Source organism: Aspergillus chevalieri, chromosome 2 (assembly GCF_016861735.1).
Source record: "Aspergillus chevalieri M1 DNA, chromosome 2, nearly complete sequence".
Taxonomy (NCBI): domain Eukaryota; kingdom Fungi; phylum Ascomycota; class Eurotiomycetes; order Eurotiales; family Aspergillaceae; genus Aspergillus; species Aspergillus chevalieri.
Genome location: NC_057363.1, coordinates 723972 through 748377, shown reverse-complemented (window position 1 = coordinate 748377; position 24406 = coordinate 723972). Strand labels below are relative to the sequence as shown.

The following is a 24406-nucleotide window of genomic DNA, read 5'->3' as shown; positions in this document are numbered from 1 at the left end:
GGTCCTAGGTATTACGGTAGCTTGTACCGTCTGAAGTCTTTCCCACACATAGAACCGGGGATTGCTCCTGGGTTGGGTGTAGCTATACATGGACATTGAGCTTCTCCGTATCATTTGTAGTCGCTTGACAATGCGGGCATTGATATGCGGCCTCGAGAGTTGTTCCATATATCTGAACGCTGAAAACGATAGTGACAGACCAATGTCTGATCAGGGGAACCATAAGCTACTCCCGACATTAGCACGTACAAAGACAGTGACAGTTGTGCGCATTTAATACCTAGATGCTCAACCAAGTGGTAGAAGTTGAAGACATACCTATCCAGGTCAGCTCTGCCCAGGTGGAGCTGTTGCTTTTCAATTCAACTTGCGCTTTCGCAAGGAGTACACATTATGTGTATCTTTCAATTATCTTCCCAGCAAAATGCCCTCGACTTGCTTACCCAAAGATGATACCCCGCTGAGCTCTTGACTGTGGCCCAAGTTTCATTGACCGAAATCCTTGTTAGGATTTTTTTTTTAAACCCAACCAGTCCATTGGATAGACATGTGCAATACAGAACAGAAAACCTCAACGAGCTCAGTGGAATAATGCTTGTCCTGACCGATCTTCGCTTCGGTCGAGTGCCCACATTAAGACCCAAGTTCTGGAATGGTTAAACACTTAAGGTTCTGCGGCTCCTGTCATAGCCATGTACTCTTAGACCTTTATGGATGATATCTTTGTACCGCATCATAATCATCATTATGTTGAACCTTTGGCAAACAAGGTGTTTGTATCGGCCAAAACTTATCGTCGCAATTTCTGTCCTCTTTTCAATCCATACCGCGACCTCCTCCCCAGGCCCTCTCTTAGGATATTACTGGGGGTATGGGCTGATCTTATAACTGAAACAACCATAAGCTAGCAAGTTTAAATCAACCCATCAACTTCATTCCAGAATTGGGAGGTGCGGTGTTAAAAACAATTTCACATAGGGGAACGTTCCTTCCATCCAAATCCGTTGTCCAGTCCAATCGGTTTCGCTTGCGATTCGGACACCGTGTGTCGGGGGCAATCGACTGTGATGAGCGTGCAGTCATCCCATCAGAGCGGATAGTTAGATCTGGGGTCTTGGACAAGTTTTAGAACACTCGTCCGATATTGTCGGACCTTGTAGTCACTTAGACCAGTGTTTGAACAGTCTGGAGGTCGGAGGGACAAGGCTCCATTTACATGGGGCTTCACGTAAGAGATACCTTCGAAGGACATTGTGACTGCGAGCTTAGCCGTGCCCTTGGACTCATAGCAACGTAACGGACAGCAGGTGATCTGGCTTGTGAGAAGCTTTCTTTGAGGGTTCAGAGCGAATGCCAGTGTCTCCCTGGCTTTACTGACGTAGCCCTAGGATATAAGGGAGGCTGAGCCGGTCAAGGGGGATTTGCGCTTCGATAGCACTAAGATATACAGACTCGTACGTGATTCTGAAACTTCAGTTAGCTTGGTATAGCTTCAATGCGGGGCTGTTACCTTAGCCACTGGCCCAACTCGAACTGACCAGAGACCATAAGAGACTAACATAACGGGATCAGTTCCGGTCATGGACATGTCCATACCTGCGCCATGGTATCATGTCGCAAGGGAATGAAAGGAATTGTAAGGATGAGGAGTAGATGACACCTTAAGTGTAAGATGAGAGACTTGAGCATGTAGAGTGATGTTGGAGTGTAATAAAAGGCAGTTGAATAAACTAAACATCCTTCTTCACTCACGAACTCTTCTATATATAAATCAGGATATACCACTAAGCCGGAACCCAATTTCCAACCAAATCCTCAAAGCGAAAACCCGCTGATCAATCACTATCATAACCATCACTATTGTCATCGTAGTAATCCCCATAGTTCCCTGCGAACGCCGCGTCGACACCATCATCCCCATCTTCCTCCTCATCGTCTTCCTCGTCGTAGTCGTCCTCATTCCCCGGCGCTTCGCCAACGACTTCTTCGTTATTGTTTGGTCCGCTGGCAGGGCCGAGAACTTCTTCGTTGGGTTGCTTTGATGCTTGTGGAGCGGTGGCGCGGGCAGGAGCAGGGCCAGGGCGAGGAGCTGGAGAAGCAGTAGGTTTGGCTGTAGCGGACGGAGTAAAAACTCCGGTTCGTGGTGGTGCAGGTTCAGGTTCGACGCTGACATTACGACCGGACACGACACTCTGGCTGCGACTTGCGCCGTCGGGCTTTGTTTCAGTTCCCTCTTCGCCGTAGAGAGAATCCAAGAGACGGTAATTGATCTTCTTACTGAACCCTCTGCGCTCGAGCATCCGACGTGTTGCCTCTGCTGGCGTTGAAGCGCGTGTGCTCCGTCCATCTCCATCTTCGCCCTCGCCTTCGAGGTACGTGACATCACCCATCCGGCCGCGGCGGCGTTTGCGAGGTTTGTGCACCCCTGGGCCTGAGTCGGCTTCGATCAGGGCTCGTTTCAGGGCCTTGGCTTGTTGGGTTCGGAGGTAGTCTTTGTTTTCGTGGACCCAGATGCGTTCTTTGATTTCGACTTCTAAGGGGGCGAGGAGGCAGTTTGCCACTTCTGGGTCGGATTCGAATTCGCTGGCGTCGATTTCAGTGCTGTCTGAGATGAATCTTCTGTTTGTGTCTTGACCTTGGGCGGGGTGTGATGCTGTTTCGACCATGCTGGAGCCCTTGGCTAGGAAGGCGGTCATTTCGTTTTCGAGGGCATTTTCCGATGCAACCTGTTCTGCACTGGGCTGAAAGGGAACGCTTTTCGGCTTTGAGCCTTTCGTTTGACCGGGCTTGGAAGTCAATGACTCTTCTCCAGCCTCAGAAACGTCGCTGACAGCAGATGAGGCTGATTGTCGCCGGCCGGTAGCCGCATTTCTCAGGGCAGGATCAATAGGAAGGCTAGGAATGGCAAAGCCATCAGCATCGACGCGTCTTTCCGGCGGCTCCTCGTATTCATCATCCTCAATCTCCGCTGCTGTTTCTGGGGCTTTGCGCTTAATTCTCCGACCTGGTTTCCTGCCCTCTCTTGCTCTCGTAAAGGATGGCGGATCATGTGCGTTCTCCAGCTGCACCGACCGGAATTGATCGACTGTCAGCTCTCCACTCTCGGTAGAACTGAACTCGTTCAACCGTTGACTAATGGTGATTTCAGTAACTTTCACCACATAGACAACTTCACGGACCGTCCGGCGGAAGTTGTTCATTCTGGCGGCCAGGATTAAAGCTGCACCGCAGACACCAGCCGGTCGTCGACCGGTAGTCATCCAATCACGGTTCATACGCTGCACAATGCGGATTGCTTCACTAGCCACTTGCATCGTGGCAGATCCGAATTCGAGTTGTTTGGCAAATCGATAGATCAAACTCTCCGGATCGATCGGATTCATTAGGAAAACATTACCCCCGATTCGCAGCTCTTCCAACAGAGCTTTGTAAGTTCTACCGAGTTTGAAGACGTTAATCATCAGTACGTCAGCGAAATCGATCAACATAGTGGTATTCCCATCCTGTCGACGACAGGCAATGTACAGACACACTGCTGCCACGGTTTTCGTCCGTCGACCCTGAATAAAATTCAACCCGACGGCAAGCTTGAAGACCTGGCCAGCGGCCTTGGCGGCACTCTCAGGAATAATCAGTGCACGAGACAATTGGTTGATATATCGATTGCCGTTCTGTTCCGTGATTTCTCGACTTTCCATATTACCCCCACGCTGGAATCCGGGCCCATAACTACGGACATGGGACTGGTCCTCTCCGACGAAGGTACCCTGGACCATTGCTGCACCAGACGAAGTCTCTCCGAAGGTGACTTCGGAGACGATGTTTGCATCGCTGATAACAGTACCACATCCGGAGCAAACTTTCTGTCCGTCATCCTCGACGATATGAGGTGCAGGACAGCCGGGATTAGGACAAGTTGATGTCTTGGGGTGAGTTGTTGGTTTGGTCGGCTGCGGACGTGCTATTGGCTGCGGACGTCTGATAGGCGTTGGATTGGTAGGTTTGAGACTGGCCAGACGGCCGACAGGAGCCCTGGACCCGGCGCGGGAGGGCATGGGTGCCCGCATGCCTGGTCTGGCTGACATGGTGTGAAGTCGATGTCAAAGCGCGTGCAGATAGAAATAATATAGTCGCAGATATGAATGCAAAGCTAACAAACAATGACGAGCATAGATCCGTACATGCCCGTGTTTCCCGAACGAGTAACTGACGGCCAATGAGTGAGATGTGCGTCACTCTCGCGCAGTCATTGAGAACAGATGGCGAGGACTTTCTATTTTCGTGGATTTAGACTGCTTCTTCTGGCAATCGTAAAGCAACCATAGGATGTGATACACAGCACGCGACGAGCAACTGGAGGAGAGCACAGAAAAAAAGAGGCAAAAGTGAGGGAAGGCGAGCGGAGGATGTTGTCGGCTGCAGATTCTGCCGGGTTTGGTCCTGTGGCCTAGCGGATTTGTCACGTGTAGCGGGGAGGCCGCGAGTTCGAATCCGGCAGTCCTTTTCTTTTTTGACTGAATTTCCGAATTTCAGTCTGCATCTCGACCAGCGAAGAAAAGTGTAAGGAAAAAAAAAAAAAAAGTACAAACCCGAGCGCTCCGGAGGCGTTTCGAAAAAAAGCTTGGTTCGTGAAGGGATATTCTGAGTGGCAGCAGACTGCAGTGTCCAATCCACATTGGTTTCAGGATTGACGGCGGATGGCAAATCACGGCGAAGAGTCCAATTCCGGGCGCCTTTCTGTAGCTGCGAAGTAACCCCTGAAGATGTCTATCAAACGCATCAAGGAAAATGAATGGGCCTGCTGGACTTGTCAGCGCCATTCATCACTGACAAGTCCAGCGTTGAGTGGTGCTCCTCGTAGGCGAATCGCTGGTCGGCCACCAATACTACTAACAACATCCCACAGCATTCGTCCGGATCAACAGGAGTCCCTTAGCTATTCGAAATAAATTGCTTATTGGACATTGAGCAACGATCATCAGCCCTGTGGAATCTGACCTGCTTTGGGCGTCATGGTGGACAGTCATAAGGAATGCGATATTTGTGCGTGGAAAGTCTGGCATTCTGGATCTTTTCACGCACAAATCTCTCATAGATGCTGGTCCATCGTTAAACTCGCTTTCTTTTCCATTCCACTCCTTTACTTTCTTTACTTTCTTTCTTTTCCTCTGCTTAAGAATTTTTCTTATTCTCCTTCCCTCTTTTTAGTGCAATTTTCCCACTGTGGTTTCTACGGCAAGGACGTAAGGTCATAGTTAGCCCTTCCTACTACGTTACAACCACAACTTCTGGACCAATATTGGTTCTATCTCATTATTCAGTCCTTCATCTATCGCTCATCGATCCTTATCAAAACAATCACGACGCATCGTCGTCGTCGGTTAGTCTTGCTGGTCAAGACAACCAAATCCCGGACCATTCCCCGGAACAGCAGCATCCCAAGTCTCAAGGGCAGGTTGTACAACCATGGAGGACAAAAACAACGGGGTGCTTGGAGCTTTCGGGCCTCACTTCCCCGTACACGAACCCAGATGTCTCCGTAGCACCTTTTTCGTCAGCAACGTCCACTGCTCCTCCTGTGTCGCCTACATCAACGACATCCTTTCTGACATACCCGCCGTGAGGGGCGTGGAGGTCAACATCCTTACCCACGAGGTACACGTGCGACACGGCGTGGAAGTAGGTGCGTCCAGGTTGGCCACGGCGTTGATTCAGGCCGCTTTTGAAGTCCACTATGTCACGACCTACGACGACATTGAAGGCTCCGTCGTTTCGGAAATCGACACCACTTTGTTGCTCCCCCGCGATTCGATTCTATTCTCGTCGGTGCGGGCTTCGTATCCCAAACTGCCTCTGAAGAACAAGCAACACATCGCCAATTGTGATGCGTGCAGAAAGGAGAATCAGGATCGCCTTTCTTGGTCGCCCCGTCCAGAAAAGAATGGCTTGTTTCGGCGTGAAAGCAGTTGTATTTCTCCGCTGGCTGCTAGTAACCGCAACTCGTTTTGCCCTGACTACAAAAGGGAAGGCTCCGACGTTGAGAGTCTCGTCCCAGGAGCTTCCCCGGTGGCCATGGAGCCCGTGCAGCCACTGGACCCTGCATCGCTGTCGGCGCCTCAGCATATGGACGAGGAATTCAATGCCCGCATCAGCATTGGAGGCATGAGCTGTGCGTCATGCGTCAACACAGTCACGAACGAGGTCAAGCAACTTGAATTCATCAAGGATGTCGTCGTCAACCTACTCACCAACAGCGCCATGCTGGTCTACACCGGCCCAAAGTCGAACATTGACAAAGTCATCGATCAGATTGAGGACATTGGCTTCGAAGCGTCTCTTGATGAAGTCAATGCAGTTATCCAGTCTAGTCGTGCACCGAATGCCTTCGTTGCAGAGATTGCTATCACCGGCATGACTTGCGGATCCTGTGTGGGAACAGTCACTGGTGCGATCGAGGAGCTTCCCTTTGTCACTCATGTTTCTGTGAATCTCTTGTCACACAGTGGCGTGGTTGAGTTTGAAGGAGAAGACAAGGCCAATTCCATCGTGGAGAAGGTTGAAGACATTGGCTTCGATGCTTCATTGACCAGTGTCCACCCTCTGGCTGCACAGAAAGACGACAACGACGAGAGCAAACCGAGAACGGTCTCTATTCATGTGGACGGCATGTTTTGTCACCACTGTCCGGAAAGAGTCCTTGGCTCTTTGGACAGGCTTACGGACGTTGTGATTGAGGAACCGTTGTCCATCAGAAACCCCATTCTGAAACTTACCTACACTCCTAGTCCATCGTCCTTCACCGTTCGGGAACTGCTTTCGACCATCGACTCCGCACACGATGCTTTCAAGGCGAGTGTCCACCACCCGCCAAGCGTTGAAGACCGTTCGCGCGCAATCCAGCTACACGAGCGACGTCGACTGCTATGCCGCCTTCTGTTTGTATTCACCGTCACAATCCCGACTTTTTTGATTGGGGTGGTGTTCATGAGCCTCGTATCTTCCAACAACCCTACTCGAATGTACCTGGAGCAACCAATCTGGGCAGGTAGCGCATCTCGCATGGAATGGTCGCTTTTCATCATGACAACACCGGTCATGTTCTACGGCACGGACATATTCCACGTTCGAGCGATGAAGGAGATTCATGCCCTATGGCGTCCTGGTAGCCGGGTTCCTTTTCTACGCCGTTTCTGCCGCTTTGGTAGCATGAACTTGTTGATTTCCGCAGGAACCACGGTTGCTTATCTTGCTTCTTTGGCTGTTCTCATTGTTGATGCTGCGGTGGGCACCAACAAGTCATCTCAAACGCATAGTTCGACATATTTCGACACGGTTGTATTCCTTACCCTGTTTATCCTTGCTGGTCGCTTCATGGAAGCTTACAGCAAAGCGAAAACGGGAGACGCAGTTGCATCTTTGGGCAAGCTGAGACCGCCAGAAGCGCTACTTGTCGAGCGTTCAGTAACACCAGACGATGAAAAAACCGAGGTCATCCGACATATCAACGTCGACTTGCTTGATATCGGTGACATTGTCAGCATTCCTCATGGCGCTTCCCCGCCAGCTGATGGCACCGTCGCAAACACGACAGGAACTTACCAATTCGACGAAAGCTCCCTCACCGGCGAATCAAAGCCTGTCAAGAAGGCTGCAGGTGACCAAGTTTATACAGGATCAGTCAACGTAGGCCAGCCAGTGCAGATCCAGGTCTCTGCCATCGGAGGCTCGTCGATGCTTGACCAGATTATCTCCGTGGTACGCGAGGGCCAGAGTCGACGTGCACCGTTGGAAAGAGTTGCGGACTTGCTTACCTCCCATTTCGTGCCGATTATCACGCTCATTGCTATTTTGACTTTCCTCATCTGGCTCTCACTTGGACTTTCTGGTGCTTTGCCCGATGATTATCTGGACGTTTCTCGCGGTGGATGGACCTTTTGGAGCTTGGAGTTTGCGATTGCAGTGTTTGTTGTTGCTTGTCCTTGTGGTCTGGCGCTTGCCGCTCCTACGGCACTTTTTGTTGGTGGAGGTCTCGCTGCTAGGCATGGTATCCTGGTCAAAGGTGGAGGCGAGGCGTTTCAGGAAGCAAGTCGTCTCGATGCCATTGTCTTTGACAAGACTGGAACTCTTACTGAGGGAGGTAGTTTAAAAGTATCTGAACACGAGGTCCTTTCGAACACCAACGATTCAGCGGAAATGCAAGTTGCCTGGACGCTCGCAAAGAAGCTGGAGGAAAGCAGCAACCATCCGATTGCGCGTGCGATCATGGAATTCTGCAATGGCAAGCCAGCTGTCTTCGTGCAGTCTTCTGAAATCCAGGAACTCTCCGGAAAGGGAATGAAAGGCGTCTTCACAGTGTCGACTCTCGAAACCAAAGACCCCATCCAATACGAAGCAGCAATCGGCAACGAGCGTCTCCTCCACGAACTAGCCTCCCCAGTCACAGACACATACTACATCTCAACCCTCCTCTCCAAATACCAATCCGCCGGAAAATCAACCGCTATCCTCTCCATCCGCAAAACCAAACCCAACTCCTTTGAAAAGACCCCATTCATCCCCGTCCTCGTCTTCGCGGTCTCCGACCTCATCCGCCCCGAAGCCGCACAAGTAATCTCCGACCTCCAAAAGCGCCGCGTCAACGTCTACATGTGCACAGGCGATAACCACACCACTGCAACCGCCGTCGCAGACATGGTTGGCATCCCGCGCTCAAACGTCATGGCCAATGTCCTACCAGCTGGTAAAGCCGATTTCGTCCGCCAGATCCAAGAATCCTCTCCAAGTGATAACCAGAAGAAGACTCGCTCGTTAGTGGCTTTCATTGGCGATGGCGTGAATGACTCTCCCGCGCTGGCTGCCGCAGATGTATCTATCGCGCTTTCTACGGGGTCTGACGTCGCCTTATCCTCTGCTAGTTTCATCCTCCTCAACTCTTCTTTGACTACAATCCTCCACCTCGTCCTCCTCAGCCGCCGTGTGTTCAACCGCGTCAAGATGAATTTCGGATGGGCTTTGGTGTACAATCTCTGTCTTATCCCCATTGCCGCGGGCGTCTTCTATCCTATCGTCAGTGGCCATCGCGATGTCATGGGTAGTAATGGAGAGGTGATCGGGATGGTTGATACGCATTGGAGACTGAGTCCCGTGTGGGCTGCATTGGCGATGGCATTGAGTAGTGTATCGGTTGTGTGTAGTAGTTTGGCGTTGGGGGTTGAGGATCGGGTGAGGAGGTTTTTGGGCAAAAGTGACATTTAAATGCTATGAGGAGCTGGCTCTTCATTTCATCGGCATCTGTGAGATGGGTTGAGGGAGATTGATTTGAAAGGTTATGGATTCTTTTATGAGTTCGGTTTTCATGATACCATCTATAGTGTTATGCAGTAACAACTTCAAGATTATTATGCAGAATACCAATTACACATATCCATATAGCCCAAAAATAACCCACCCAACCCACAAAAAACCAAATACCACCAACACCAAACAATACCCCATCAACCTAACTCCCCCACACCTCCGCAATCTTCTTACTCAACGCCTTCATGATCTTCTTCCTCCCCACCATCCCCTTCATCCTCTCCGCAACCATATCCTCCCGGTCCCTCGGATCCAGTGCCTGAAACGCCTCAACTAACTCCCTAGGCGTGCGCCACCGTCTCTGGATTTCAAGCGCCTTGTCACCCGTTACGCCACGGATACACATGAGCATCTTGAGAAACACGTCACGGAGAGCGAGGACGTCGGATTTCGAACTCAGCGCTGAGAATGTGGAGAATGTCACGCCGTATGTCATCGCTGGACTCTGGGGCCGTAACCGCTCCAGCGCGGAGAGGTATGCCTGCGACGAGGAGATCTGAGAAGTAGGCAGGAAGGAGAGGGTGTTTGTTGAGTCGTCGTACATTTTCTGTAAAAGGAAAGTCATGCGTGTTAGGTAGCGGATTGTATCGTCTAGATTACGCGTTTTCTTGACGAAGTACCCGTTGACGACTTGTGTTGTTGCGATTGCTGAGGCGACCATCTCGTGGTATTTTGATGCCATTGCGCTATCCTGCGTGACTGTGAATTCTTCGATTAGGTAGATAACGTTTCTGATTCCCGAGCGACGGAGTCGGAATTTCTGCTCGTGGAAGCGACCGTCCTTTATCGAGCCGACGAGATCATCGAGGCGCTTCCGTTCCACGATCCAATCCAGCATGATCTCGTCGTTCGCGTTTTCTTCACCGTGCCGAGATAGTATGCTCTGGTCGTGCACTCTGGCCACCCACATCGCATCACCGAGTTCCAGGGCGCGGACTTCAGGGGTAACGCCTCGCTTGGTCAGCTCGTTGGAGATGTAGTCGCGGTCTTTGGAGGAGCGGACTTCGCGGGTGTCAAGGATGAGTTGGATTGTAAAGGATTTGGGAGCGAGGGGGATGGGGGTTATGTTAGAGCCATCTGCGGCGCCTGTCCCTAGGGTGTAGGGGTTTAGGTCTTCTTGGTCTTCGTCTAGAGTTTCGGGGACGGCGCCGGGGCGTTGGGATGTCGAGGCTTGGATGTCGTTGTCGTTGTCGGTAAATATTGATGGGGTTCGTTGGAGTCTGGGGTTTGCACTTGCTTGTTCATCAGTTCCCTGCAAATGTCAGCGATCGCTCGACCCGAGAATGCAGTGTAGCATACTCCAAAAGGCAACGTCGATTGCCCTGTCCCTGGCAAAGTCTTCTGAACCCTCTTCGCAACCTCCCACCCCTCTTCCGTAAGCGCATACTTCCTCAACGGTCGTCCATGCTCATAAACCAAATCCTTCTGAACCAACGTCTTCATCGAGTTCCAAGCCGTGTAGAATTTGGTAGGATCGGGCGGGACCGTGAACGAGCTATCACAATATGGCTGCGCTGCTTCGATCAACTGCGCTTTCGTCATGCTCTGAGATGCATTCTCGTTAAGAGTCCCCAGTCCTAGCAGTAAGGCGTATGGGCCTGAGCGTAAAGCTGGGACGTAGGCTTTTTTTTTGCGTAATTTCTTTGCGGGTTGGTCTTCTGGGAGGCCTTCGCCAGAGGGTCTTTTGCTTTCTGCTGTTCTTAGTACCAGGTAACAGATGATTGTCAGGACAAGGTACATACTTTTATGAGGCGGCTCAGGCTCGGGAAGTCCATTCTGCGCACAGTACTCTTTCAATTTATCCGTCAATCGGTCACAGAGCTTCGGCCCGAGTCCGTTCAACTGCTGAGCTTCAGACGGATGTTGGAAAACCAACGGGCATGCTTTCATCGATTCATAAGCCTTTTTGTACCTGAGAATACCCAATTAGCCATATATACCTCAGAATCAAGTTATAAGGAGACGAACACCGTAAATCCTTTGCTATTCCGCTCTCTCGCCTGATCCAACCATTCCTTGATCCATCCCAGCAGCAGGGGATTCGCGCAGGTCTCTTCGCTCATGGTGCGCCAACGCGATGATCCAGAAATACGTGTCTTATTGTCTCCAAAATGCGTCCAAGGGGCCTATTGTGCTGCCATAGCAGTTCCTGAAGAGCGTTGTCTGTTAAACCAAAGTGGCTTCCGCGACTTGGACGCGTATTTCCTCTTTGGGCGATAGTGTGGCTTTGATAGGCCACAGTGTGGCGCGGATTCATGATGACTAAAGACTATCTACATGATTATTGGCTGAAATGGTGTCATAGTATAGAACGACGCTGTTCGACATTCTTTTGCTCCCCCTGAGGATTTCTACTTTGTATATCAGCATAGAGGGAATTCAAAGGAGCCCTTAGGAGTGGCAGTGTTGTGAGTAACAACAATGACGGATGCCGTCTGAACTGGGTCAACCAAGATTAACCACTTCCTGGTTGAGTCGGAATGACATCAACGTCAGTTACTGGATTCACTGATGAATAATGGAGGACCATTTGATCATTAAATATCGCAATTGTCTTATCTCTTACCCCGAGGAATATATAGCAAATTACCACTCCGAGCAATAGCAATATGGTCTCTAATCCATTGTCTTCTGTGGTCAAATCCGACGACGGCGAGGGCAGACACATGGGCCATAACCTCGTCCACCACATAAATGCAACATCAAGAATCGAGAACCAGGGACCTACAAACAGTCATGCAATCTCCCAAGCTGTGTCAGATGAGGAGGGTTTAGTTCAGAAAGCTGGCGCATCTCAGGAAGTTTCGGATATTGGATGGGAGCATGGGCCTGGTGAGATTGGGGAACAGATAGTCCCAGGTTTAGCAAACGATGATCTTTGGATGCTACTTAGACGATTTGACAAAGTATTCCACTCTGGATGATCTATTGATTGGACTCTGCTGACAAGCACAGCAACTGTACTATGTCAAAGCTTTGCCGGATACGCCAATGCAGAGACTTGACCTTGTTCGAGCCGAGGACGAGAATTTCTCCCCTGATAAGTTGCGGGCGACGCTTGAACGATTTTATACAACCGTGGCTTTGAGATTGATTAGTGCTGCGAAACATATTGCTCGGTTGCGTTCATGGAGGGAATATGAACGTACATTGGGGTTTTGTATTGTATGCGGGCCTGGTGTGACTGTTCTTTAACCAGTATAGCTAACGCTCTATAGGTATATTTCGCTGCATGGCTCCTAGATCTTCTCGCGCCTACTTTCTTTATCGTTCTCATAACTCTCGTTGTACACCCTCCATCTCGAACGTTGCTCTTTCCACCCGCACCCATCGCCCTAGTTGATACGGCTACAGGTGGCACGAAAAAGCCTAAAGCTGGTCATCTGGGCTCGGACGACAGTGCCACCGGTGCACCAGAAAGGTACAAGGGTGAAGCAGCCGAGAAGGAAGCCAGCAATATTCTAGCTAGTGTTGCCGGTCTCACTGTGGAGAGCGCGGCAGGTAAACATGAGCAAGAAATGCCTGAAGTTGAACCGGAAAATGCACCCCAAGACGCGAAGATAGATAAGACACCTAATCCGGCGGAAATTGCGACGAAGGCGGCAGATGCAAGAACTGCTGTGCATGGAGAGAAGCCGGAAGAGTCGCATGATAAGACGAGGCAGCCGATAAAGGAGACTGTTGTTAATTTGGCGAATCAATCCATGCGAGTGTTGAGCGATATCACAGATACGTGCGAACGGTTTGAGAAGTGAGTATCGAGGGCTATACAAAGTTAACAGTATTAACTTTTTTTCAATATAGTGCTCTCTCTCCAACTCCACCTTTTCCCATGGTGACTCCATATTTACGATTTGTGGGGGTCCTAATGTTCGCCCTGTTTACCTCTTTTATCATCTCGAGCTACGCCTTCGTTAAGATCAGCACATTCCTTTCTGGCTTCGTCTTCTTTGGCGACCCTGTTGTTCAGCGTGCTGTGAAATTCTTGGATCGCAGATACTCGAACTGGAAACGTCTCTTGGAACTGCGGAAGTATGACCAAGCCCGATTAACCATTTAACGGACATTTGCTAATTGCAAACACATAGTACACTTCTCCAGGGCATTCCCACAAATGCTCAACTCACACTGACCCTCCTACGCATTGGGGAAACAAATCTTGCACCTCTCCCTCCTCCCCCAGGCTCACGAGCAAAAAACCCTTCCTATGGCAACAACACATCAGCCCCAACCTCGGAAAGCGAAAACTCGCGCCCCGGCTCCCCATCACCACAACATATAGCAGAACCTCATAAGCAGAAGCAAGGTATCCTTTCTTATATTGTCTCCTTCTTCCGCGGCACGACTGCAACAAGCATCAAAAGCAAACTCGCCGTCGATAGAGCCCGCGCCGTCGCCGGCTCCCGTCACGCCAAAGCTCGCGTCGGAATCCTCCGCAGCAAAGGCAAGCGAGCTCTCCCCTCCGGCCCTGTCGAGTTCGATGCACGATACAAAGGCAAACGTGGAGCAGCCATTATCGACTCCTCCAAAGACCCTCCCTTACTTTATTTCACCACCGAGTCTGCACTGCACTTCGACAACATGGAAATCGAGAGCAGACAGGACGGCACAGTACTATTCTCGCTTCCTGTTTCTGATATCAGGGAGATGAGAAAGACAGGTGGTCTTGGGTGGAAGGGTAAGTTGGTTGTTGGATGGGCTGTGGGGAGTAAAGAGGTTGTGGATGGGTTGTTGCTCATTGGGAGAGAACCGGGACAGAGGTATCAGCTTACGGCTATGACCACACGGAATCAGCTGTTTGATCGGTTGATTGCTATTGATGGACAGGTTTGGCAGAGCTATTGAACGTCGTTTTTGTATGTGTGGCTAAGTGATTTCAGGTTTGGAAGTAAAGTAGGATCTACGCGGAGTTGCTTGATGGGATGCGTCTTATTTATTATTGGTATTATGACCACTGCAAGATGTATATGCAAGCCTATACAGTACATAATCTATCATAATGCACATAACAAAGATCTATTGTTACGCCACTTCAGTCTCATAGTAATCCTTCACAGCCTGCTCAAACGATCCACCCGGCTTGAATCCCAGCGAGAACGCCTGTGAGTTTATCAAACCTCGTAGGCCACAAGAGCAGAATCGCCTTTAGCTCCGCATCCTCCTTCTCCTGAATAAGCCCCAATTTGTCTTTCCCTCCAATCTTTCCCAAGACATCCATCATCTCCTGAACCGCGCAGATTCCAGGAGCATTGGTTTGTCGGATATGCGACGACAGCGCACCACGCGGTAACGAGAGGGTATGCTGGATGATAAGAACCAGTCTCTGAGGTGAGCAGACCCCAAACAGCGGTCCTCAATAGGTACAACACATTCCTTGCCAGTCAGGGGCTCCCTGATCATACCAGATTGCCTACGCCGGCGAGGCTACTTTCTACTGTAGAAATAAAAATACGGCTCCTTTTAGCCAGCGGTATGGAAATGGCTCTCAGTCCCAGGAAAGTAGAACTCTGCCCTGATATCCGAACTATGAAAAATGCTGATCATGGGTATAAATCCGCAAGTGGTGGATGTAAAACCCATGTAGAGTCAGCCACAAATCGACACCGGATGTCCAAAGCCTTCTCCAAATAAATCACCAACGACAAGGCTTTTCGAGGTGGTTCAAGTTTCTAGCAAAGACCGCCCTTCTTTCGTCGACGTCAACGAGCTACGGACAAAGTTCGCCGTGGCCAAGTCCAGAATGTACAGAGAGGAAGTTCCTCTCTACGGCGACTTGGTCAAGATAGTGCACAATATCAATGCCGTAACACTTGAGGATGCCATCAGCAAGACGTCTGCCGCTGATACTGTGGCCTTACGCGCAAGTGCAGAGTGGCTCACACTTGAGAGGCACGGCGCAAACCGTCTGGGGATCCCTTACGAACTCCAGATCGTGAAACGAATATTCGCAGTCCTTGGCATGTATCCTATTGGCTACTATGATTTGTCTGCATCAGGCCTACCAATTCACGCGACTTGTTTCCGCCCAAAACATACTGCAAGTCTAGACTGGAATCCCTTTCGTGTCTTCACCACCCTTTTTCGCCCGGAATTGCTGGTCTCAAAAGATGCTAGGGAACAAGCTTTGGCCTTGTTGGAACAAAGGAGGATCTTCACCGACACATTATTGGATCTACTCAACACAGCCGGCGAACAAGATGCCCAGCTGGACCATGAGCAGGCGGAGGCTTTTGTCCCAGAGGCTTTACTCAGCTTCAGCTGGCGATCGGTGGCCGCAGCGGCATTCGATCAATACCGACTACTACGGGAGGAACATCCTATTCTGGCTGACATTGCCTGCCTCCAAAGCGCCCATATAAACCACCTCAGGAGTCTCAATCAGACCCCAGACCCATTTCCTATTCTGCAATGCAGGGGACATTTCGGTGTCATTTGTCAAATGATACAGGGAATGCCAATCGCGTTTCTTGGATACCACTGAGCTTCAATGAGCAACTCTTGATCACTGCCAGTTTGAAACCTGGTGGCCCAGAATCTTTGGCTGGAAAACAGAGGACTAAATACTCATGAGGCCAGCCAGAGGTTGAGTGCACTGTGCATTGGTAAGTGTGACGCTATCTCTTCTACAATCTCATAGGAGAATTGGGAAAAACAGCCATTGTATTTCACGTTTTGCAAGGATTTGTCTTTTTGAATGGATTTTGACAGTTGTTTATATGGCCGTTTTCGCCTGTTTCTAATGAAGACACTGAAGGCTGGAGGCAAAAGAGAAGCTCTGTCAAATGATTCCTGCATGCTCTTCACAGTGTAAGGATTAAAGATGAAAGTCTGTGCCATTGATAAAATTGAATGTGCTGCCAACTTTGACTTTCCCATGGATAATGGCCCTCTGTCAACATGAACCAAACCATTATATCCATTTTCCCACATGTAGAGCTGCTCAAGCAAATTAATGTAGAAATTGTTGTCAAAGTCACTATCCCTGTTCTCAAATGGAATAAAATCCCATGGGCTGACCTCGATCAATGGGACAGAGTTTAGGACTTCGATCAGTCGGTCCAATGGGACTGGCCTTCCCTGAAATCTCTCTTGAAGAAGAAGCCAGTAAGCATTATGAAAGACTAATTCATATTGGTCATCTTGTGATTCTAGTATTGGAACGTCACCCCAGGAATTATCCTTGTCATCCCATCGTGTGATCTCATCGACAGGAGCCCTAAAGTAGTTCCAATTGCCCGTCGCCATTTGCAATCCGACGCCAGAAAGACGGACCTCGGATAAGGATGGTGATGTGTAGTAGCCATACAAATAATAAATGAGACCTTTGCAAGTGCTCGATTGGAATGTCGGAGACTCACCAGCACGAAATTCTTTCAGCCAAGTTACCGTATTAGACTCAACGTCGTCGTAATTCAGAATTGAACAACCAGAGATTATGCAGGGTACTTCATTGAGAACAGAATGGTAGCTGTTGATTAGAGGAAATTACTTGGAGAGAATTGCGTTTTAAGATCTATTTGTTATTGCTGTCATGATGACCGCTTCTCCCTCTGTATTTGACTCTTCCATACCATAGTAGTCACACCATGATCATTCAACGACTTTTCATTCCTATAGAGTCTTTGACACAGTACAGCATAGTAGGGTGAATTTGCATCCATTCAATAAATACAGCTCTGGTGTGGGAGCGGAGAATTTGCGGTGGATATTCCCCAGACGTACCCCGGATATACCCCAGAGTACCTGCTGTCAGAGTTTGTGCCTTATGTTCTTGGGGCTTCTACAAACCATGCTGATGTTGAATTATGCAATTAACTCGCATATTTCCAGATTAACTCACTACATACACCGTTGTATTCCTTTATAATCTCGCCACTTGTTCGGAGCAAGTGATATTGTCCGATCGCGAGGCGGGGTTATTTTGGACCCCATCTTACCCCCCGTCAAAACTCCCTCTTTCTCCTCTCTCTTTTTTGTCTTTTTTTCCCGAGCTCCCAGTCAATCCTTAGCCGAGCTGCTTTTCGATTTGACCAACAGGAAAAGCTAAACACGGGCCAAAGGAACTGTTCCTGACGCATTCCATGCCTGCTGCGTGGTACCGGAGTATCCCCGACCAGCTCCCCACCATTCATCATGGCCTCCACGCCTAGGAAGCGGTCTTCCTACGATGCTGGCTTTGAGTCGGCGCAAAAAGACGACAAACACGCTTCTAATCTCCCCGACGGACGGCCTCTTCCGAGAATCTCTAAAGCTCGTGCCTGTGAGTGTTTTTGCCTTGGCATAAATCATGCGGGGAGGAATGGAATAGAGGAAGAAAAAAAAAAAAAGAGCAATGGATATGCAAGACAGGTACTAAACTAAACTGCTCCAGGTGCAGAATGCAAACGACATAAAATCCGCTGCGAAATCAAACCAGGCGCATCGAGCTGCTCGAAATGTCTCCGGAGCGGGATCAAGTGCGTGGTCAACGATTTTTCGCAGAAGTTCGTCGACGACGACGGGGTGTGAGTGGCTCTTGAATGAATACGTACCTCTATATCCAGTGTTGACTGCTAATGTGTCCTGATGGTTGTAGATGGAAATCGCAAGCCGCAGCCTCCCTTCAACAACTTCAAGCGGCCGTCTCGCATATCCTCCGCCAAAATGGTCTACCAGAGCTCTCCGCATACCCAGCAGGTGACAGTCGCAACAATCCCAGTCCCGTCGCATCCATCAATGGACACCCTCCTTCTTTACACGATGACGCACAATCAAACACGAGCCACAATGGGCCGGAGCCGGTGATGGATGTGACACGGGAGCCATCGCAGGAGCCGGATCTTCAGGACCCAGAACTGGTTCCGGCGCCGATGCGCAGTCTCTACGAGGTGACCAAATTGCGCAATTTTCGGAACAACCCTGTGGAAAAGCCCAAGGTGACCATGCTCGAGGAAGACTTTATCTCGCGAGGATTGATTTCGGTTCATGAAGCTGAAGAGCTGTTCGCATATTTTAGTCGGACCATGAACCAGCTTCTGTGGGGTGGGATTATCCTCGTACATCGCGATCTTACCTCCGTGCGTCGTGCATCAACCTTGCTGTCTGCGGCTGTGTTGACTGTTGCCGCGCTTCATATCCCCAATCGTACGGATACATTGAATCGATGCTATGGCGAGTATGTATCGCTCGTGTCCAATATGTCTCTGTCACGAGCGCATACATTGGATGACATTCGCGCACTTTGCGTCGGGGCTTTTTGGCTTTCGGAGTTGAGCTGGAAGCTCTCAGGTCATGCTGTTCGAATTGCTACCGAGTTGGGACTCCATCAGAGCTATCAAAAGTTCATCCGCGGCCATACCGACCAGTATGAACGCGCGCAGCTTTGGTATCTACTCTACGTATGTGACCACCACTTTAGCATCGCATACGGCCGACCGCCTGTCATGCACGAGGACAATGCAATCAAGAATTATGAAACTTTCCTCCAGTCCCCAATGGTGGTTCCTGGGGATATCCGACTTATAGCACAACTAGCTCTGTTCATGATATTAACGGAGGCATACCGGACGTTTGGATCAGATACTGAACAAGCCTTAACAGAAGAAGACTTTGGTCAGTTGCGGGTCTTTAATGTGGCAGTAGACCAATGGCGACTACTCTGGCAACCGCGTTCCTGTAGGTATTCCCAGTTTTATGGTGGAACTCCTTGCGAATTGACATCATCGTTAGCCGACAGTCCTTATGTACGGACGTATCCCTCAAAAGGAGTGGTACTCCACTATCATTTCGCTAAATTCCAGCTCAATTCTCTCTCCCTCCGGGCTCTATCACCATCCAACACCCCGGTGTTCTCCATGGACCGCAAAGAGTCCGCCAACATTGCCATTTCGTCAGCGATGGCATGTTTGAACATGGTGCTTGAAGAACCTGACATCCGAGATGCGATAGTTGGTGTCCCAATCTTCACCCACACCATGGTCACATTCTCCGCCGTTTTCCTCCTCAAAGTAGCCGTGAACTGGAACTCAGCCTACCTCAGCCTTGACGGCCGCCAGGTGCGCAATTTGGTCGAGCGCGTTATCGAATTACTGAACTGCGTCTCCGCAGGCGAAAAGCACCTAACCCGCCATATCGCCCGCGGACTAGGCAAGATGCTCGAACGTTTCGACTCCTGGGAAATGGCCTGGCAGGCCGGCCGTATACCCAACGGACATGGCAGCCGCCACAGCGTGCCAGTAAGCACATGCGGAATTGTCACCAGCGGGACACCCGTGGAGGTCCCTGGAGGCGCGAATGCAATGGCACAAGGGTTTCCGCCGCCGGATTTGATCTATGATATGGTGGGGACGTATGGGTTTGGGTTGGATGAGAATCTGCTTGATCCGAGCATGGCGAGTTTCGAGTTTCTGGCGCAGTGATTTTTTTTTTCTCTCTTTTGTGATTTTCATGCCATATACCCTGGGTAATTGTTTGGTATAGGGTTGTGTTGATTGTGTTGTATTTATAGTGCCGCTGCTACGCTATCAGTCGGTGCCACGGTTCATGGTGGTATGTATTGATGTCACGTTTATAATGATTATGGATTAGACAGTGTCCGGCGTCATATTACTCTCTTCTCTGGTCTCTCGTATGAACACATCTGATTTCTTAAGGGTACAGCCCAGGGGAAGCTCCTGGTATTTGTATTATTGTGATATTACCTGATTTTATAGCTAAATGTTGGATGGATACCGTAATTTTATTACAATACAACCTCTTTCCCATCCCCCAGTTTCTCCCCGCAATGCCTGTTAAGGAATCAGAAGCTCAAATCAACCTATCCGTCGTCGAACCAAAGCTCGATCTTGGAGTAACAAGAAAATCAAACTACTGCGCACAATTTACACGCACCGGTCAATCCACGGGAACATGTCTACATTGACCACAGCCAGTGACCATATGCCGACGTCCTCGAACCTCCCAAACCAGAACGACGCGATAGCTATGATGTATGGCGTCGCTGCTACTGCTACGTCTTCCGAGCAGATTCTGCTCTTTTGTTCGTAACTATCAGTAGGTAGTGGTGGTAGTGGTTATATCGCCGTGTCCTGGATTCCATACACATACACACATATACCCCTTTGCTCAGTTTTCTACTGCCTTCTCCTCGCAGTCTTACTCACCCTTTTCGACCCATCCATCCCTTTCTTTCTTAAATTTTTCGGGTGGCTTTCTTTTTTCAATTTTCCGCGCCTATTTTTCTTGGGAATTTAATATACACCACGCTTTTACGCATCGATCCTCCGTCTACTAAACTAATAAAAATGGTTACGCGCAAGCGAAAGCAAGAAGCTGTCGAGGAGGAGGAATTGCAGGCGCTGCCTAGTGATGAGAGCGAGGAAGAAGAGGAGTGAGTGCTTAACTTTCCATATCCATTTGATTTTTGCAAGGCATTGTTGCGCAATCCGCGCGCAATCCCTGCACTGATATCTTAGCAGTACTTCTACTAGAGGAATCAATGTGCTGACAATACGAATGATAGGTATCAATCCTCCGACGAAGAAGGATCCGGCGGAGAAGAAGAGTCGGAGGAAGAGCCTAGCGAGGCAGAGAGTGAGGAATATGTAGAGGAAGGGGACGGCGAGTCCGAAGAGAAAGAAGGAAAGGGGAAGGGTAAAGATAGAGCTAAGCCTAAGGAGGAGAAAGGTACGTTCTTTCCTATTGAGGATTGTCCTTGTTATGACAGGGGTAATATAGAATTGGATAGCTAACGGTTAGATTCCGATATAGGTCCTACTCCCAAGAAACGCAAGACTAGTCCTCCAGCTGCCAAGAAGCAAAAGGGCGATGAGGATACCGGAGAGAAAGAAGCCCCAACCGGAGAAGAAGAGGAGGAAGCTGAGGACGAAGGCGAGGAGAAACCCGAGGAGACGGCTGAGAACAGCGGGCCTGCTGCATCTGCGGCTAAGGCTAAGGGTGATAAGGTTCCTAAGGAGTCGGATTTACCAGAAGCAGAGCCTGAGGGGGAGGGGGAAGAGAAGGAGTAATGTGATAATGAGGATACTCTATACTCATGTTTAATCGTTGTTGGTGTCATGGTTATTATGCGACTGGGTTTGGTATTGCTTATTATAGTCTGAATATCACATATTTGAGAAGTCAATAGCCATGAAACTAGTCTATATTGGAATCGTAGTACCTACAAGCCACCCTAGCAACCGACAAAGCTAACAGCATTAATACAAACCACAAGCAGGACTGATTGGTATCATGCCCCTTCCACTTTTCCTGATAGCCCGCCAGTGTATATGATATTAATCAGGATCAACCTCCGCATAACCCCATTCTTATTGTCATATCCCATCTTAAATTAACAAACCTATTCAATAGCATCGTGTGAATTTGAACGGTTCTCTCTGAAAGTCCTTAGAAGTCACTCCCGCTGCTCCGGAAAGTAGCGCAGAGCTGACAGTATTGATGTGTGAGGTCGAGGACTGGCTGGGGCAGGTTCGTGGCCTGGACGATACTGCGTACTTTGACGGCGCCTTCGTCTTCGATGAGTTTGCGGATTAGGTAGAGAAGTTCGGGGGAGAACTGTCAAGTATGTCAGTATTTCATTCATTAAACCATCTCAAAACGGGTGGATATACCTCTGAATACCACCGATACTGCCAGGCAATAAGCCTAATCAGCGAATTCAGCATTCCCCTCGTGTTGTTCTTCGCCTCGTGCAATTTCAGAGCACCCCGCATGGCCTTGGGAGAAAATCGAATAGCAAGACAGTGCTGGTATGCCTCGATTCCCTCCTCAAAGTGGTGCAGACGTTCAGCCAGTTCACCGAGGATTTCCCATTCGGTAGCGGATTTTTTATACTCCATTGATTGTTGACGGTACTGGGCCATCTCGGTGCGCCAGATGGTGTAGATGCGGAGGTCTTCGTAAAGAACCATGAAGAGATTGTCGAGCCAGCGCTCGCATAGGCGTTTGTTTTTGAATTGAGTGTAGCTTGAGTGGGATGGGTCGTGCTAAGCATTACTGTTAGTATGGGTATATATTCAATAAGTAGTAGCGGAACTCACGTCTTCATTGCCAGACTTGACGACCTCCGACGCCATTGTGTGCTCTGGTCTCTCGATTTGATTTCCCTCATGTTCGCCATTTTCTTCGTTTGCAGAGTTTTCTGCATGCCCGCCGTTGCCATTCATTTCCACATCCCCAGAATTGGATTTGACGCTGCCCGGAGGCTTTGATGTCGAATGCTGGCGCTCAACCCGATACTCCTCTTCCATGACGAAGACCTCACTCCGGGTTTTAAGCAACTGGTCCCAGCCGATTGCGGCCGCAATCTTGGTCAAAAGATTGTAAGCCTTCAAGAACGTTCCCTGATAAGCAGCGGCGTGGAGTTTGCGAAGCGATGGATGGACATAGTCGTGAGGGTCACCTTGTCTTGGTTGGCCTTCATCGATTTCGTCCAAAATGCTCTCGGCGAGGATTGGAAGCATGATGCGACTTGGTTGCGGCATCCGAGGTGTATCACGGTCTTGGTACGTGAACATGGGACAGGAGTTCAAGGTCAAGAGCGCCAGGTCCCATTGTTCGAGATTCACGTAGACCTCTGCCAGCTGAGCCCAGGTGCTGAATTCGCTAGGAGCAGCTGTCACGGCGCGCTTGGCGCATTCCAAAGCCATCTCCCCTTCTCCCTTTTTCTGACAGAATGAAGCCTGGCAATCGAGAAGGGAATAGTCCATGGGGACATCTTGCAGAGCATCGTACATTAAACGTACTGCCCGGACTTCCTCGTCTGCCATTAACAAAACCCGGGACAGCAGCGACGAAACTTCTACGTCCCGTGTGCGGAGTTTTTCAAACAGATTAATACCTGATGTGTAGCGACCGGTGGTTTGAATATATTTCAAGAGACCCGTCGTAAGGTGGTTGCTGACGGTATTGGGGACCTGCGTTTCGGGATCGGAACTCAACTGCCTCCCTGTATCATTGTTAGCGCCCTGCTACAGTTCCCTGCGTTTTGAAACGCACCCATGAAGAAGAGTCTCTCCGCAGCATCCAAGAATTTGTGTTCCATCTCCGTATTCGTGACTGGGTTGAATCGACGGACACCAACAATCCTCCGAATCGCATCTCCACCTCCATCGTCCGCATAAGCATATGCCCTCAGGACACCACACAAGAAAGTCTCTAACCAAAGTGCGTCCGTAGCAACACGTTTGTCTCCGCGTTCATCGATGCAGTAGCTCTCGAGACTTCCGGGGATCTTGACTTCGACTCGCATGTCCAGGTGGGAGAAGGCATTATAACAACTATATCTCGTCAATGAAAGGAACCCAAATATTCCGCGCGCGAGATCCTAACCAGTAGATCCCAGAAACCACCTTGTGCGTCTTGTCGAGGGGAGAGAAGGTCAACGTATTTACATAGGCCGCTAAGCTGGCGGAGGACGAGGCATCGATTCCGGTCACATGGTGGTAAACGCCGGTTTGCTATGATCGCAATTTTGTCAGCCGGTAGGTTTCCTTCATTCAAACCAATTCCCGAGCTAAAGCAACCGAGCAAGGGTACTTGTAGGGTCAGGCATGGCATACTTCCGTCTGGCGACTCCCGCTGGCCTTCGGCTGCTTCACCAAGTAAACTAGGTCTGGGGGCCCTAATTCTCGCAGGTTCTGTAGCGTCTCTGTACGCGCATCGACAGCGGCGTAGATGTCATCTTCCTCATAAATCCTATCGCAAAGCAGATGTCAGTCCCTATCAAGGGGGATCGTGGGGACACGTAAACGGGGAAGGAGGAAACGGCATACTCGGGGACAGCTGGCGCAACCATGGCGCTGAACGGTGCGCAGAAAGGACTGAGAAACCAAATGCTCAAACGAATCTGTACAGCAGCGACTGCGATTAAGAACAAAAAAGTCTCCGGAGAAATAGCAGTAATCGAGAGTGTAATGCAGCGGGCAGCAAGACGTGCATTTCGTATTTCGGGGTCGTCGTCAACGGCGGGCGATCCTGTGCCTGGCCCGCGTGAGGCACCAAGGCATCGGAACTTCAGGCATCGGAACCTTGCCGCTTCGGGAAATTCGAT

General features: G+C 49.8%; 8 protein-coding genes across 8 annotated transcripts; 5 read left to right on the top strand and 3 right to left on the bottom strand.

Moving 5' to 3' along the window:
* Positions 1-1835: 1835 nt before the first annotated feature.
* Positions 1836-4085, bottom strand: BRF1 (transcription factor TFIIIB subunit BRF1; the record flags this gene model as incomplete). Its single annotated transcript, XM_043284540.1, has 1 exon — positions 1836-4085. One exon carries the CDS (start codon positions 4083-4085, stop codon positions 1836-1838), a length of 2250 nt encoding a protein of 749 aa, XP_043133321.1.
* A 1381-nt stretch (positions 4086-5466) lies between these two features.
* ACHE_20256A (putative copper resistance-associated P-type ATPase) lies at positions 5467-9255 on the top strand (the record flags this gene model as incomplete). Its single annotated transcript, XM_043284539.1, has 1 exon — positions 5467-9255. One exon carries the CDS (start codon positions 5467-5469, stop codon positions 9253-9255), a length of 3789 nt encoding a protein of 1262 aa, XP_043133320.1.
* A 244-nt stretch (positions 9256-9499) lies between these two features.
* On the bottom strand, positions 9500-11420 carry MUS81 (crossover junction endonuclease MUS81; the record flags this gene model as incomplete). Its single annotated transcript, XM_043284538.1, has 4 exons — positions 9500-10609; positions 10657-11048; positions 11100-11269; positions 11326-11420. 4 exons carry the CDS (start codon positions 11418-11420, stop codon positions 9500-9502), a joined length of 1767 nt encoding a protein of 588 aa, XP_043133319.1.
* Positions 11421-11966: 546 nt separating this feature from the next.
* ACHE_20254A (DUF3292 domain-containing protein) lies at positions 11967-14202 on the top strand (the record flags this gene model as incomplete). Its single annotated transcript, XM_043284537.1, has 5 exons — positions 11967-12263; positions 12313-12522; positions 12576-13108; positions 13162-13389; positions 13446-14202. 5 exons carry the CDS (start codon positions 11967-11969, stop codon positions 14200-14202), a joined length of 2025 nt encoding a protein of 674 aa, XP_043133318.1.
* An 895-nt stretch (positions 14203-15097) lies between these two features.
* On the top strand, positions 15098-15838 carry ACHE_20253A (uncharacterized protein; the record flags this gene model as incomplete). Its single annotated transcript, XM_043284536.1, has 1 exon — positions 15098-15838. One exon carries the CDS (start codon positions 15098-15100, stop codon positions 15836-15838), a length of 741 nt encoding a protein of 246 aa, XP_043133317.1.
* A 1652-nt stretch (positions 15839-17490) lies between these two features.
* ACHE_20252A (putative C6 transcription factor) lies at positions 17491-19754 on the top strand (the record flags this gene model as incomplete). Its single annotated transcript, XM_043284535.1, has 3 exons — positions 17491-17617; positions 17729-17861; positions 17933-19754. The coding sequence occupies 3 exons, from the start codon at positions 17491-17493 to the stop codon at positions 19752-19754; spliced, it is 2082 nt and encodes a 693-aa protein (XP_043133316.1).
* An 885-nt stretch (positions 19755-20639) lies between these two features.
* On the top strand, positions 20640-21362 carry ACHE_20251A (uncharacterized protein; the record flags this gene model as incomplete). Its single annotated transcript, XM_043284534.1, has 3 exons — positions 20640-20725; positions 20858-21021; positions 21106-21362. The coding sequence occupies 3 exons, from the start codon at positions 20640-20642 to the stop codon at positions 21360-21362; spliced, it is 507 nt and encodes a 168-aa protein (XP_043133315.1).
* Positions 21363-21741: 379 nt separating this feature from the next.
* Positions 21742-24151, bottom strand: ACHE_20250S (ChAPs family protein; the record flags this gene model as incomplete). Its single annotated transcript, XM_043284533.1, has 7 exons — positions 21742-21909; positions 21966-22340; positions 22395-23302; positions 23353-23633; positions 23686-23813; positions 23916-24051; positions 24129-24151. 7 exons carry the CDS (start codon positions 24149-24151, stop codon positions 21742-21744), a joined length of 2019 nt encoding a protein of 672 aa, XP_043133314.1.
* Positions 24152-24406: the final 255 nt, after the last annotated feature.